The following is a 15,126-nucleotide window of genomic DNA, read 5'->3' on the forward strand; positions in this document are numbered from 1 at the left end:
GATAAAATAACTTAATACTACAACTTAAAGTTATTTTTAACTTTAAATAATAAGTCAAAAGGGTCAATTTCATTAAAACCCCCTGAGGTTTGGTATAAATATACTCGACTACCATTGATTTCAAATTTCATCAATTAACACACTTATAAATTTATTTTATTTAAAAAATTTATTTTTTAAAGAGATTTCAATTAAAAATATTTTAGTTAGGAGTGTTTAACAATTCACTAAAATCTAAATTTTATTATTTAAAAGCTAAAATTTATATATATAATACTATGGACCCCGCATTTCGGCTCAATGCGTTTCCCACTCGATGGTGAGCTCGATTTTTATTTGAAAAATTGATTTTTATTGATTATTTGAAAATGACTTGGAGTCGCCACTTATTTTTGTTTTATTTTTAAAGGGTAAACAAAATAAGAAAGAAAAACCCTAAGTGTGACTCCTTATTTTGGAAAAGGTGGTCTGTGAAAAACCGGATCGGGTTCGGGGGTCAGGTTACTTATCGGGAAGGTACGGTAAAGACCGTAGCACCCCTCTAAGTCCCTAAAGTCGGGTCTCTACTAATGAGATGAAGCTGACATGGCAATGGATGAATAAATCAATGAATACTCAGAGCAAAACATGCACATACGGGAGTCAGAAAATGCATATAGACTAATCAGAGTAGGAATGAGTGTGTACCTGTGCAGCGAGCCACTATGCGCTATCAAGAGAGAGGGTTAGTGCAAAATAAAGTGCACAAACATAACTCACATGTCACAAAATCGAGTACAAAATCATCAAAGGCACGCATGACACTTCACTCAAAATTCATTTTTATTTTAAAGAAAAAATATTTGATGTTGGGCCCCCACCAAAGTCCGATTTATTTTGCATTAACCAAATCCGTAAATTCCATCATTACGAATTACAAAATTTGATTTTTGCTTATTTTAAAACATTTTTTAAAAAACAAAAGAGATGTGAAAATGGCTTGCCAAGAAGAAGAGTGGGAGCAAATTTTTATTGGAAAGTGAGACTTTTGGAACCTAAAGATTCCAATGAGGAAATATGAGAGAATTGGAGTTATTTGAAAACCAGATTTTGAGAAAAATGCTTGCAAAATGGGACTAGGAGCAATGGTTAAGAATAGAGAATGAGGAAATGAAAGGTGAGGACTCATGGTCAAAAGCTGCATGTCTGAGGTGGCCATGCAAAAAGTGGTCATGCAAAGGGGAAATATGCAAGAGTGGGCCCAGTATGGGAGAGTACTTCTGTTGCCTACTCCAGGTCAGTTTTCTCCCCTATCTCAGTGGCTGAACCCGGAACTGCAGCAACAAGAGCCGCTTCAAACCCCTTGCTGTCTGGCAACAAGTCTGCCCACTTGTCCCCATCTTCTTCGGATGAAAGAGATCGCCTTCTAGTCTTATTTTCTGGTTCCATGGATTCCATCAAAGGCTTTCTGAACGACCCTGTTTCGTGCACTCCTATCGAATTAGCAGCATGCCCTGATCTTGTCCTCTTAAGGGACTCCTGCAGTGGTTTTCCAATTGGGTCCTTGGTCAGCTTTGATGAGTAGAATGGCAATACCGCGACATTGAGTGAGTGCACATGAACAGCTGTTGGTTTGGTGGTCTTCTATCTAGGAAGAACCTTCATGAATCTGTTGGTGTCAAAGTTCTCATTCTCAAACGGTTCTTCCTTTCCCAGTCACCTCCCTCTTCAAATGAGTTCTTTGCCTTGTAAACATAAGACAATTACTGATGTGAGAGGGTACTCTAAAGAAGTCCATCACGAACCTGAGTAGCTACATCGCGAACAGCTCCGGGTCCATGGGGGATGAACACAACTGAGGATTTAGAAACAGCACCGATTTCTTTCGTGGTGTCGAAGTGTTGTGTGACAAGGACCAGGTCCGTCACATAATTTGTAGTGGTGCCTGGAACATGGACTGAGAAGCCTAACACACTGTCTTTCAAGCCATCAACAATTTCTTGACGCTGACGAGCAATACCAAGCCTTGATAGATACTTGGACTCAGCCTCACCCTCTGCATGCTTGATTTACAAAATTTTCTCTGCCTCCGCCTTCTCATTGGTTGCCACTCCCAGTCTTGCAGTAGCATTGATTTCATTCATTATTTGTGTCACATGCTCATCTGATTCTATATCAACAGTGAGTGCTTGAATTCGCCACCAAGCTTGTATAGCTTACACCATGATAAGGGTGACTTGGTAGGAAGATGTCAAAAGAGGGATGGCCAAAGCAATCTAATAGCAAGTCTCGAATCTGGGCTGGTCATTTATCACCATAGATGATAGGCGGCTTGATATAACGGGACCCGTAAGGTTGGACCCATCCACTGACGGTGAAGGCGGAACCTGATACTTGCTTCCCAAAGTGTTCAACCATACCATTTCTCTCTGGGGTAATCATAACAGCATCCACATGCTCGGCGTCATGCTCGAGTGATTGGACAAGCTGTGTTGGGGCGTCAAAATCAGGGGTGTTGAGCCACTGCCCGTGAGATATGTCAACTGGGGGTTCTTTTCTTCAAGCTAAATGGGTACACCTGAACAAAAATCTACTGCTTCCTTGAAGGGGTCACATGGGACATTGGAGAAGAAAGGAACCAATGGCATCAGCAAATTCAATAGGTGACGCGCCAACGCATTCATCTCCTTCTCACCTGGATCCTTAGCCACCAAAAATGGTCATCATCAATAATGACCACAGGTTACATCCATGTCAGTACTTCAGGTGGGTGCCCTTCTGACATCACCACTACATGAGCATCCCATGAATCTCAGCACTGAAGCTGCAGCAGCAGGCGACAAAACTTCCTCACCCATCAAGCATGCTACATTTATCTTATATATCAATGCTGCACTCTGAAGCTCCCCCAGCTATGTCTGAATTTCCTTCCACAAGTGCTGCCACAAGAATTCCAATTTTCTGACTTCGTTATCACTCATTTGCATTTCGGACAGGTCATCACGCTTGATCCAGAGTTGAGTGTTTTTGGGCAAATTATGAAGATTCCACTTATGAATAGGAGTAGGCACATGAGCGAAGGACTGCAGCACCGACTTTGGGAACATTGACCTTAGGTCCATTTGGTTTCATTTTTGGAGTGGGTGCAGCCACTTGGCCATGAGTACAGATCCAAAGCCACGTGGGCACCACTTCCAATTGCTTCTGGAACAGCTTAAAACAATTCAGACTTAGAATTCTGGATATCAAAAGCTGATTTGTACAAACTCCTGCTTTCTAGAGGGAATATACGCCTTAATGCAGTAGAGGTTTTGCCACAACTGGAAACCGGGGAGGTGCACTGATCATCTATGTCCAAGCAGGTATCGACATTATGATGTATGCCATCACAAGAAAGTCCACCATTTACGCTTAAAGCATTATCATCAGGAGATTTGCAGTCAAATGCATCTGAATACCTCACTTCAAGGAAGCATGATTGAAGGGAGAGGTTCCTTTTAAGTCTTGAAAGAGGAGACTTGTTGAATGCCATTCTCTTTCTTCTATACCCAGCAATTTGACAGGACGAAACCCAAGTTCTTTTGAGCAGTGCTCCAAGTGATTTCAAGTGAGAAAGCTGAGCAACCCCCTTCAAGCAAACATAGCTTTGTTTCCAGCAAATAAGTCCTGATATCTGCTCTTGAAATCATTCCCCTCTGATCAAATTGAATCTCCACAAACTTACCAAACCGACTTGAATTATTGTTTCTGACAGTCTTTGCATTACCAAATGCTCCTAGAACTGGACCCTTCCCTTTGACAGGCTCATCTCCATGAGAACCAAATTTTATGGGCTCGGTAACTCCAGGTTCTTGACCGAATTTCCCATTCTCCTTGTCATGCAGCAAAGCATTTTCTTCAGTTCCAGCCTCCACAGTTGCCGAGGCCGCTTCAAATCCCACAACCTCCACACCTATGGTGTCGCCAAATGAAATAGAAAGCGCTTGAGAATCGTTGTAGTGGTTCCAATGGGAACTTGGCCATCAAGTGAACCTGATACCAGAAGCTGAAGTTCATGCTTTGTACCCTTCCATTCCCCCCATCATCAGCAATTCCAATGGAAACAGTAGGAGAGCCTCAAGACTGTGTATCCATTCGACAACTGGAGGTACATCAACCACTTTCTGATGAGTTGGAACAGGATATCCATCATTAAATGGCTGAGTAAATTGACATCATCTGTCACCTCTGTCCCTTAGTCAGGATGCAGAACTCTTCCCCAATAATTCTGCAACTGCAATCACAGGTGCCCCACTACTGCCAGTTCCTCCACCTTCTTGTGCTTAGACCATGATATTGGTGTCTTTGTGAAAGGTTCAATTCCAGCATAATCAGGTGGTAATATCTCAACTATGTAGACATCATCTTTCAGTGCCTTCATGAAGTGTTGCCAATCAAACAGATCCTTAAAGTCACCGGCAAACTTCTTATCCAAGATCATCTGGGACAACTTTCTCTCCACATGATCTACTGGCATCTCAATCAGCTCAGCAACATATACTTGAGGCTAAACACTGCCCGAGGCTCTCCAAGAGCGTAGAAAGCTTCAAAAGCTTCCAAGAAATAGCTACAAGCAGTTTTATAATCTGTTTCTTCTACATGAAGAATCCCATTCTGCAAATCCATAGTACCTTGTTGAGCAGGAGGTACATAAATAGCATTGGCTGATATTCTTGCCGCTGTAAGGGTAGCCCTGGCTTTTGGGAGGTTTCTCAGAGAAAAATGGAGTTTGCTCTCCAACAAATCTATGTCCGCAAGCAGGAGCTTGTCATCCAGTCTGCAAATCAGGTTCAGAGACTGTGCCCATATGAAAATCAAAGGTAATACCGGCCATGACCCTTCTCCTTGGTGGTATGAATAGCTTCCGAGAACAGAGAGTGAATAGCAAGGGAACCAGCACGAAAACAGAGCATCCAGATGAACTTAAGGAAACAATTGCATGAGCCTCTTCTTATATTGAAGTCAGTAGGTTCATGTATAGGTGGGAAAACCAGGTAGAAACAAAATCCAAAGATATGACTCAACCACACAAAGAAGAGCTAAAAAGGAATTAGATCATTCTAAAACAAATTTTCTATGAAGAACAAAGCATGGATACATTATCACATAGTCACAGCAACCCCAAAAGATATCAATGGCAAGCAAAATGTGGTTCAGCAAACGTACCTGAGGATGCTCCTTTCCTCTATTCTCTCCTCCTTCAACTGAACAAACCTCTCTAGCAGCTTTCCCCTAAGCTCCAGGGATCTCCTCTCTCCCAAAGCTCTCTGCTACTACTCACAATGCTCTCCTTGTTCTCTCTGGTCCTTTTCCCTCAGCTCCCCGTCCTCCCCTGAAAATGTCTCTCGCCCCCTTACTCCTTAATCTCTGGTTTTTTCTCCTCAAGCTAAGCAATCCCCCCCAAAAAAATATCTCCTTCCTCTGCAAAAGCATCCCCCCTTGCAAAATCCCTCAGGCTAGCATCCAAAAAAACCCCTCACTGCAGCTAGCCTGCTCAAGACTCTCCTCCTCTCAACTTCTCTCAGACTAGCATGAAAAGCTCTCTCAAAATATCTTTTTCCCCTCTCCATCTCCAGCTTGCTCCCCTCGAATGTCTCTCTAAGCTCTCCTAAAAAAAAAAAACCTACCTCTCTGCTCCCCTCAAACCTCCCTCAAAGAAAGCTCCTCCGTCGTCCTCCCCTCTCTCTGAAAACTCCTCTCAAAATATCTCTCACCGCCCTGCAGCCAAAACGCTGCTCCCTAACAGAAACGTACCTCCTCTGCATATCCTCCAACAGGTATCCCCTTCTCATTCGTCCATCAACTCCATTAAGCTGATTCCTCAGCAACCAACCAGGAGGCAGCACTTGGCTTTCAAAGAGCCCTCCAGCTGGCAAGTGAGCTGCAAAAATGAGAGAAAAGAGCATGCCCCAAATGGGGGTCTACAAATACATTTACAGATGTGCTAATTGATGAAATTTGAAATCTACGATGGCTTAATGTACTTACACTAAACCTGAACGATTTTAATAAAATTAACTCTAAGTCAAAATACGATGCTTTAAATATGAATATTTAACAAATAAATCTTTTGTTTAATATTAGTGAAAATATAATTATTAGTTAAAATTAATAAGAATAAATATATCAATTTGACTATTTAGAATAAATCTTAAATTAACTTTACTAAATAATCTTAATACTTAAAATAAAAAATAATTAATAAGTTTTAAATTTACAACTTAAGAACCATTTAACTTAAAACCAACTTAAATCATTAAGCAATAAGTTTTACCATACACCCACTTAAACATAGCTTTTAAATGAATTATTTAATCAAAAGACAAATATTAAAATATAAAAAATAAAAATAAAAATAAGGGAACATGCACAATGCAAATAGACATCATAAAGTCTTTCACATGATTTTATTCCTTTTTTGTTCACCTTTTTAGAAAACAATTTTAATATTTCCTAGGAAAATTATGATAACACGAAATTGGTGTTTCCGTATTTTCTATTTTTAAAACTCTATTTTCTGAAATATTGATTTATGTTTTCTTTACAAATGAAAACAATTTAAACAAAAAGGTGCTTTATAGTTTCCATTTTTAAAAATGATTTTCACTTATTTTGACTTAAGGCATTTTCAAGATAAGACAAAAATAGGAATAAAAGCTATTTTTAGAGAATAAAAATAAATGAAAAATGAAAAACATTTTCCAACCGAAACCCATTGTTAATGTTTTCATCTCATTGCACCTTTTTCTAATCTCCATCCCACTCTTTGATGGGCCAACTCGGAAAAATGGAAAGTTATATCTTGACACTTGCTTTAATTTATATTTGTTAAATTGGTTTTGACATACATTTTTTATAATAAAAGCAAAACAATAGCCCGAGTTACAAACATGATTTCCATGGTTTTTTAGGTCTTTAATCACATAAAGTATTGATTCCCAAATAATAGATGCTCTAAATTTAGTGCATAGGGCATTCAGACTCTCAGTTCCATAATCCATTTTCATTTTCTCACCTGCCAAAACCCTATTGAACAAATTTCCATTGAACCTTCAGATCCATCCCATGCTCCATTGTCAATCCTAGGCTCATCTTTATACCATTCTCAACCCAAGCCACATTGTTACCATAGGGCAAGTTGCTAGTACCAAATATTTAAGACAAGTATACATACAATACAAATCAGTCCATTACCCTAAAAGAAAAGGAAAAAGAAAAAGAACTTGTGTCGCAGAAAGGAATAATCTATTGGGTCAGTGGCTTGTATCCAAAGTGATACCAAACTGTGCTGACAAGGAGCCTTTGTAAGAATCTGATACAGCTCCTGCTGTTTCTGAAAGGTTGCTCTTCATCTCTGAAATTTTTGATGCCATGTGCTCTTTGTATTTCGAAACTGAATCAACCAAAGCATAGAGTTCCCAAGCACATATCTGAATTTCTTCCTCATTTTGCTTGATTGCTTCCTGCAACTTCAATTTGGACGTCTTCATGACAACATCAAAGTCTAGTCAGAATCCCTTGAATTTTTCAATATTATTCACATTAATCAAGAACAATTATAGAGCCAGGTAGGAATTTTTAGCTCTGAAAAGGGAAACCAACTTATGTTAAAATAAGTTTCTTTCAGGTTTACGAGATCCACCCTGGCAATATTGATATCCTTAACTAACTATTTAAGACAAGAAGAACAAAATTATACCTCCAGAACATCTGCCACTTCTCTTTCCACAATATCTACATTATGGGTTTCTATCTCAACATCCTCCACCAACTTCTTAGCTTCCATTGCACATCTGGAGGTGTAGTTTTGCGTTTCCTTCTTCAAAAAATTTAATTGAGCTTCCACCTGACAAATTGATCATTCATCCATGGTTAACCTCATACAACAATAGTCTAAAAAGTATTCATTCTGATTCCTTGTCAAAAATCAACCAGAAGATAAATATCCATGAACGAAAAACAATTAGATTAAACAATGTGTAACCCAATAATTTATGTTGAAAAATCAAGTTAAACATCAGATCCATCAGAAACAAAGAGTGATTCTGTGATGGATGATACTATTCAATAGCTTATTAATAAAATCACATTATTAGGAAGACACTACTCAATAGCTCTTGACACTAATAATGGAGTTCTTTAATAATGGAATAACCTTACATGGCATAGTTATGCAAGCATTGTTTAAGCTAATGTCAAATATAGTCAAAACGATTAACAATAATTTCCAATCAGCAAGTTGCAAAATTACTTGCTAAAAAATATACTTGGAAAAAGAATCAAATGTAGTCAATCCTTTGTAGGGACGAATTATCATCCAAAAATATTTTTTCTTAAGTGTTTTATAGGCCATCAAAGCTACTTTGAAAATTTGGGGCCTGACAACCTATGTGCAATAACAATTGACTTCTCCAGCAGATTTTTTTATTATTTTTTTTATCCAAAACAAATCATTCATTGATATGAATTTAATTACAAACCCTTTCAAAATATAAAGGATGATTAAAAGTTGACGAAAAACCTAACAAGAGTAGCAAGATAGCTATACTAATCAAGGATGATACAAGAACTTGTACAAAATATAGCGACAATGTACACTTGAAGGGGGTAAAACATACCTTACAAAAGAGTCCATTTGCATGGCTCCACATTTATCCAATCAATCTGCAACCTGATTCACTAAATGAGGGGACCAATAGAAGGAACAACCCAAGCTACTAGCTAGATCCAGGGTTTTAGGGAGTTACATGTCATACATCCCAAGACGTGATGGGGGAAAGCCTTTCAAAGTATATTCAAAAAGGAAAGGAAGGCACAAATAAACTTTAAGTGGGATTAGTATTAGTTGGAATAAAATTACAATTAGTATTTATTGGAATCAAATTAGGAAGAGCTAAATAATTTAGAGGAGAATGAGAGTCATAATAGGTTATATTAGAATCCTAGTAGGCTTTGGATTTCTTAGAGAAGCCTATAAATAAAGCTAATTGATGTAAATCAAAGTAATGGATTGATAATTAATAGTATTACGTTTTCTTGCATACTTTGCAATTTTCAATGGTAAGACTCTTGATTTTCTTCCAGGTGAGACTCTTAGAAGGCCTTAGTGAGACAAGGTTTCTATCTCTTCTTCTCTGTATCTTCTTTCTCAATGGTTTTTTATTTTATTTTTCTTTACCATAAACTTTATCCCTTGTTCCTCTCCTTAAACCCTAAAAAATAAAAACCGTAGCCCACTATTTGATTGTAGGCAACCATCATAGGGTTGTCCTACATCAATATGTCCAACAATTTAATCATCCCTTTTAATCCAATTTGAAAATACCACCTATTCTCAACTGAATTATACTAAAGCATATTTAGGTCACTTTTCTAAAGCACATGTCTGGTTTCCAAAAGCGGACACAATTCTAGAATTATGCAGTTGGAGTATGTGCATCTAGGGCATCCTGAAGATATGTGCATTATGAAAATGAACACATATTCCTATTTCTTATTCTTTCTTCTTCTCCCTCCTCCCTATATTTGTTATTCATCATATCTTCACATCACCTAGGTACCATATGAAAACCATACAACAAGTTGGCCCTTGATCAACATCCATCTAACCCTGATCAATGGACTTCAGAAACAATGGCATGCACCCCAGATAGATACTATTGGACATTTAACTTCCAAGTCCTCTGGACCAATCTGACATAACTATGATAGCACACTTTTTGGGTCACCCTTTGTATTAGTTCAAAGGAACATTACAACCTGAGCTATCCATTGATGCCAAAAAGCTGTAAAGTGGGTAATACATGCTCTGCTCATATACAATAATTGTTTTTACTTATAAAAAAAAAATAATTGTTTTTAGCTTGGATACAAAATGGATGTCTATCTAGGGCATCTAGAAGTTAAGATTTCATCTACAACCAGAAGAGTACAACCCCTAAAGCTGAATGGATACAAAATGCCCATGATTGTCCCTTAATAATAACCCCCAACCCACAACCAGCTCAGATTTCCCAAAAAGCAACCTTCCTAGGAAGTGTTTCTAGGAGGAATAACAAACTTATCTCTCAACTTATCCTCTTCATCACCCACATAGTTTTAGAAGGCGCAAGGCACACCTAAGACGCAAAAGTCTCCTATAGCTTAAGTGCAACACAAGGTCTGCGCCTCAATGAAGTGAAATGCGACCTAAGATACACATCAATTTTGTAAAATATGATTCAAAATCTAATCTGATCAATAAAAAAATTTAAGATTCAAAACATTTAAAAGAAACATTCAATAAAAAGTAATGAAATTATATACATTTCAGTATATAATTAGAAATTTCAAAAATAAAAGTGTTTACAAAGGAAAAGTAAAGCTAACAAGGCGCACTTTTTCAATAAGGCACATATCTTGGCAAGCAAGCGCTATAACTTGGGAGTGGTGGCGCCTTGAGCCTAGGCGCACTTAAAGCATGCCTTTTAAAACCATGATCACCAATTAGACAGGTGGTTAGACCAGGCAGCTCTTGCTATCAAATTTTGAGTGACAACTGCTTGTGTAATTGACACATCATTTGCCCTTTGTACCAAATTTTAGATTGACCATCAGGTGGTACTATATTCCTTTCCAATTATTTTCTCTCCCACATTTCATTTGAGTCATTCTGGAATTTAGTAGTATTCTATCCCAATGGAATTTCTAGGAACAACATTTTTCTGTCAAAATTTGAATACATCTAAATTATCACCTTTTTGAATTCCAATTGTAGTCCAATCAATTTAACCACAGTAATTGATTTTCCAAGAAATTTTCTTATTGTGCATTCAACTACTAACAATTCAAGAAAACCTTCCTTTTTTTTTTTTGGATAGGTATATCACAATTCAAAAAACAAATTAAACGAAGGGGAAAGCAAGATTCCAAACAATTTTTTCTTTTAGATTGCAAAGAAAATACCAGAGAAGCTTACGGTTACAACTTTAGTTTTCCTGGAGTGGCATCCATGCAATATAACAACCATGCAATTTGTATATGCTACTGCCGGTACTTTAGAAATGGTATTGCTCACAAAGTCAAACCACTAGGTAAAGAAGATCTGCTTTGATTTGTTATATAGATAGATGGATATATATATATATATATATATAGAGAGAGAGAGAGAGAGAGAGTTTGGCCTTTTCTGAGAGCAGCAAAAAGAGGTTGAGTCAATTTGTACTTCAGTTAATTGCATATTCAATAGGGAACCATTAGCTCCAACTATGTGCACGCTCCCTCCATCTGTATCCTATGTATGTGTGTCTGAGAATTTTATGGGTCTGTCATTCTTTCCTAAATTTTTATGTGCTGCAGAGCTCTTCTTTCTTGTAACATGATCAATCTTGTTATTTGTACCAAAGATATTCAGGAATGTCTTTGAGAATTTTATGAGTAGAGGATTCATCATCCTCTCCAAAATTTTTGTCTTCTGGAGTTAATCTGTATCTAACATCACCAATACTTTTACCCTTCTTTAAAATTTTTATGAAAACAAAGTGAAAATCTGCCTGCTCCTGTTGACACCCTAAAAGCATATAAAAAAGGCATAGTTTTTTATTCTTCATGAGAGTTATATAAATGCATAGCTGCTGAACAAGAAAAATGAGTTCTAATTCACTTACTTCATCACTACGGGATTGAAGTGCAGCAAGACGATTTCTTTTTGCTTCAATTTTAGCAGCATTTTCAACTGATTGTTGCTGAAGAGAAATCAACTCTTCCAACTTTGACATAGAGCTTTTATTTATGTCATCAGCAAAGGAGTCAAGTGCAGGCTTAAGCGCTGATTTGTAATCAATTCCCAAAACCTCAGTAGGCGAAGACCCTTTGGCATTCAACACATACTGCAAACCATTTCCTAACTTTAACCTGGAAACCATCCAAGAGAAAATACTTCAATCACACAATAGATTGTAGTTTAATGGGTTGAAAGAGTTGCATGAGGTGACATGCTAATTTGTCAATTCAAAGATGCTCCTGAAAATTAAGTATTTAGTGTTGCCTCTTCATGACTATTAGTTTACTTCAAAAAGTTAAAGAGAACATGGTTCAAAAGGAAACAATAGGCTCCTAAGGCAGGGCTCAGGAGGCAAAGGGTTGGGTGGGTATGGGAAGGTTCCAAGTTGAAATTCATATACTGAGAGAGAGAGAGAGGGGGGAGAGGAGGCTACCTCAAAAAAGGAGGTTTCCAAGGGCAACTGTATCACCTATCTCTGTCTAAATAAATGATTAGAAAACTTGTGAGGATGAAAGTGTTAAATGGAGATTTTTTTTTTTTTAAAAGCCAAATTGAGAATGAACATTAGCTAACCTTAAAAAACTTTTTATTTTTCTTACTTTGACAAAGCTCCAGAATGGTTAGCAGTTTGAGAGTAACACTTAGCTCAAAAGGTTACAGAAGATGAACAAACATGAAATCATAAACCAATACAAAAGCTGTAATGTACCCAAAAGATAAATGCAGGTAAGGCAAATTACAACTCAGAAACTACCCATTGTTGGTGTTGAATCACAACCCCAAGTAAACAAATGAAGTTGGAGTTGGATACTTGGAAATAATGCATGTGACTCAAGAAGACATAAGCCATTGAATGGTTCAGCAACTACATTCACCTGGTCTGAATTTTTGTCTACTGAAATTTTAATTTTTTGTTAGGTAAATTTTTGTCCCTATTGGGATTTGAACCTGAAACTTCCACAAACCCTCCCAACCCTTTACCTCTTGATCCAGGCCTCAAGGGCATGTTCACTGGAATAATTTAAGCAGAGAACAGCAGCTGGATCCTTCTTAGGAATCACTGACTAGTCATGCTATAACTACAAAGCCAGATCCTATGTTCTCACTGAAGTTATACTAAAATGTTGTATATGTTAATGTGTTTGCTAAGAACAGGAAAATATTTCATATCACCCATAAATGACAGACAAGTCAAAACGAAAAAAAAAAAATCTTGTAATCTAATTCTTGGAGGTAGATAACCTAATGTTGATAAGAATCACAGTAGACTTAATGGAATAGAGAAAATCAATTCCAAGCATTACCAAACTTAAGAAAGAACACAATTCTACCATGTTCATTAATGATCAGAAAGCATACTGAAGATTACTAGAAAGACTTTAGAGTATGCAACTTGAGAAATTAAGAAAATCCTAGTGGAGTGGATTATAGAGGTATGAAAGGAAAACCTCCTGAGAGCCTGGTTGCATTCAATTGAAAGAGCTTCAAGCTCCTTAAACTTGTGCCCAATTGTCGTGTCAAGATCCCAAGACTTCTCCTCCCAACCATTCCTTGCAACCTCAGCCTCCGTGATATCTCTCTCGACTGCCTGCAACTCCCTCTTCATCCTCTCTGCATCTCTTGCATTAAACGTCTGCAACTCAACCCTCTTCTTCAGCTCTTCATTCTCCTCGCAAATTCTATTATTCTCCTCAACCTTCACCCCCAACTCCTTTTCCTTCTCCTCCAAAATCTTCTCCACTGATGCAATCCTTCCTGAAAATTCTGCAATTATTGCATGAAATTTCTTCACATCCTCCTCCAACACCCCCCTCACCTTCTCCACAACCTCCTTTGCCGAAGGCCCCGACCTCAATTCCTCCAACCTCCCCTCCCTCTCTGCCACCTCTTTCTCCAATGCCTTCACACCTTCCGCCACCGCGTCCCTCTCCTTTTCCAACTTCCCCATAAACTCCCTATCCACCGCCTCCATCCCATCATCATCCCCGCGAATATAATGCAAGTAACTATCCAATGCATACACAAAAGTATTGTCAAAACACTGCAAATTCGACACAAGATGGTCATTATACAATGCGATCTGAACCAACCAATGCATTACGCCTAAAAGGGGAGGCCAAGCATGTGGGGTTCCGGGGGCTTTGAGAGCGGACTTGTTGAGCTTGATCGGACAATTGAGGTGCTTGAGGAGGATAGGAAGATCGTCTTCAAGTTTGGTTGTGGGGAAATCGAGTTGGGATATGAGGAATTTTAGGGTTTCGGAAATGTCTTTGGCGGAGGGGAGAGGGGGTTTGAGGGAGAGAGGAGAGGAATGGGAGGCGAGAAAGGAGTTGATGGTGCGGATGGCGGAGAGTTGGTAGGACCGGTCGGTGAGGGCATCGCCGGCGGAGGAGCGGTTGATTCCAAGGGAGGAAGGGCGGCTGCTGGCGAAACTAGCGTCAGAGTCGCGGCTGAATTGGCGGTGGTGGTCGACGGAGGGAGCTGGTGGTGGCGGTGGGCGGATAGAGTCCTTCGGACGACGGCGGCCAGTGGCTTTCATCTCCGGCTGTGATGGGCGTCTCTCTCTCTCTCTCTCTCTCTCTCTCTTCTGAGTTCTTGTGAATTCTGAATCTCTCTTTCCCGCCTATGGGCTACAGGGAAAATGACACTGCTTTTTAAATTTTATTTTCGAAAACATTTTTTTTAAATGAATTATTTTTAAAAATATTAAGATATCATTTCATATTTTAATAATATAAAATATATTTACCCAAAAAAATAATAATCAAATTATTTGCAAATAGAGTTCAGTGAAAAAGTTCAAGTCGGTCTGTTTGGTTACTGTTTTTTAAAAGGGTTTTGAAAAAGAGTTTTTAAAAACAATTTTTTGTGTTTTCAAAAAATAAAAAAAATAAAAAATTGTGTTTAGGAATTGAATTTTGGAAAATGATTTTTGTTTTAAAAAAAAAAAAACATGTTTGGTTGAGTTAATAAAAAAGTTTTTTAGAACAAGTAAAACCAAAAACATGTTTAAAAGTTTTTTTTTTTCAATTAATAAAATGTTTTCTTTAAGTAACTTGATATTATAAATTTATAAATAATTTTTATATACATAATTTATTTAAATTAAAAAAATTATTTCATTTTAAAATTTTTACATCAAGTGTAAATATATTAACATTTTAAGATACTATTATAAATAAAGTATTATGATGCCAAACATTTTAAAATAAATTGTTAATATATTATAAATAATTTCTTGTTGTTGACATAGAAAGTACAAAGGAAAATCACCCAAATTATTTTTCTTTGAAAATTTATATATTTTCATAATTCATATAAAAGAGAAAAAAAAAATGGGTCAGCTT

At 37.6% G+C, this 15,126-nt stretch overlaps 1 protein-coding gene across 1 annotated transcript; it reads right to left on the bottom strand.

The window, feature by feature from the left end:
• Positions 1–7,091: 7,091 nt before the first annotated feature.
• LOC100249714 (kinetochore protein NDC80 homolog) lies at positions 7,092–14,408 on the bottom strand. Its single transcript, XM_002273906.4, has 4 exons — positions 13,228–14,408; positions 11,664–11,910; positions 7,718–7,864; positions 7,092–7,502 (listed from the first exon to the last, which is right to left on the bottom strand). Exons 1-4 carry the CDS (start codon positions 14,316–14,318, stop codon positions 7,272–7,274), a joined length of 1,716 nt encoding a protein of 571 aa, XP_002273942.1. The 5' UTR covers positions 14,319–14,408; the 3' UTR covers positions 7,092–7,271.
• Between the last annotated feature and the right edge of the window lie 718 nt (positions 14,409–15,126).

Source organism: Vitis vinifera, chromosome 12 (genome assembly GCF_030704535.1).
Source record: "Vitis vinifera cultivar Pinot Noir 40024 chromosome 12, ASM3070453v1".
Lineage (NCBI taxonomy): Eukaryota > Viridiplantae > Streptophyta > Magnoliopsida > Vitales > Vitaceae > Vitis > Vitis vinifera.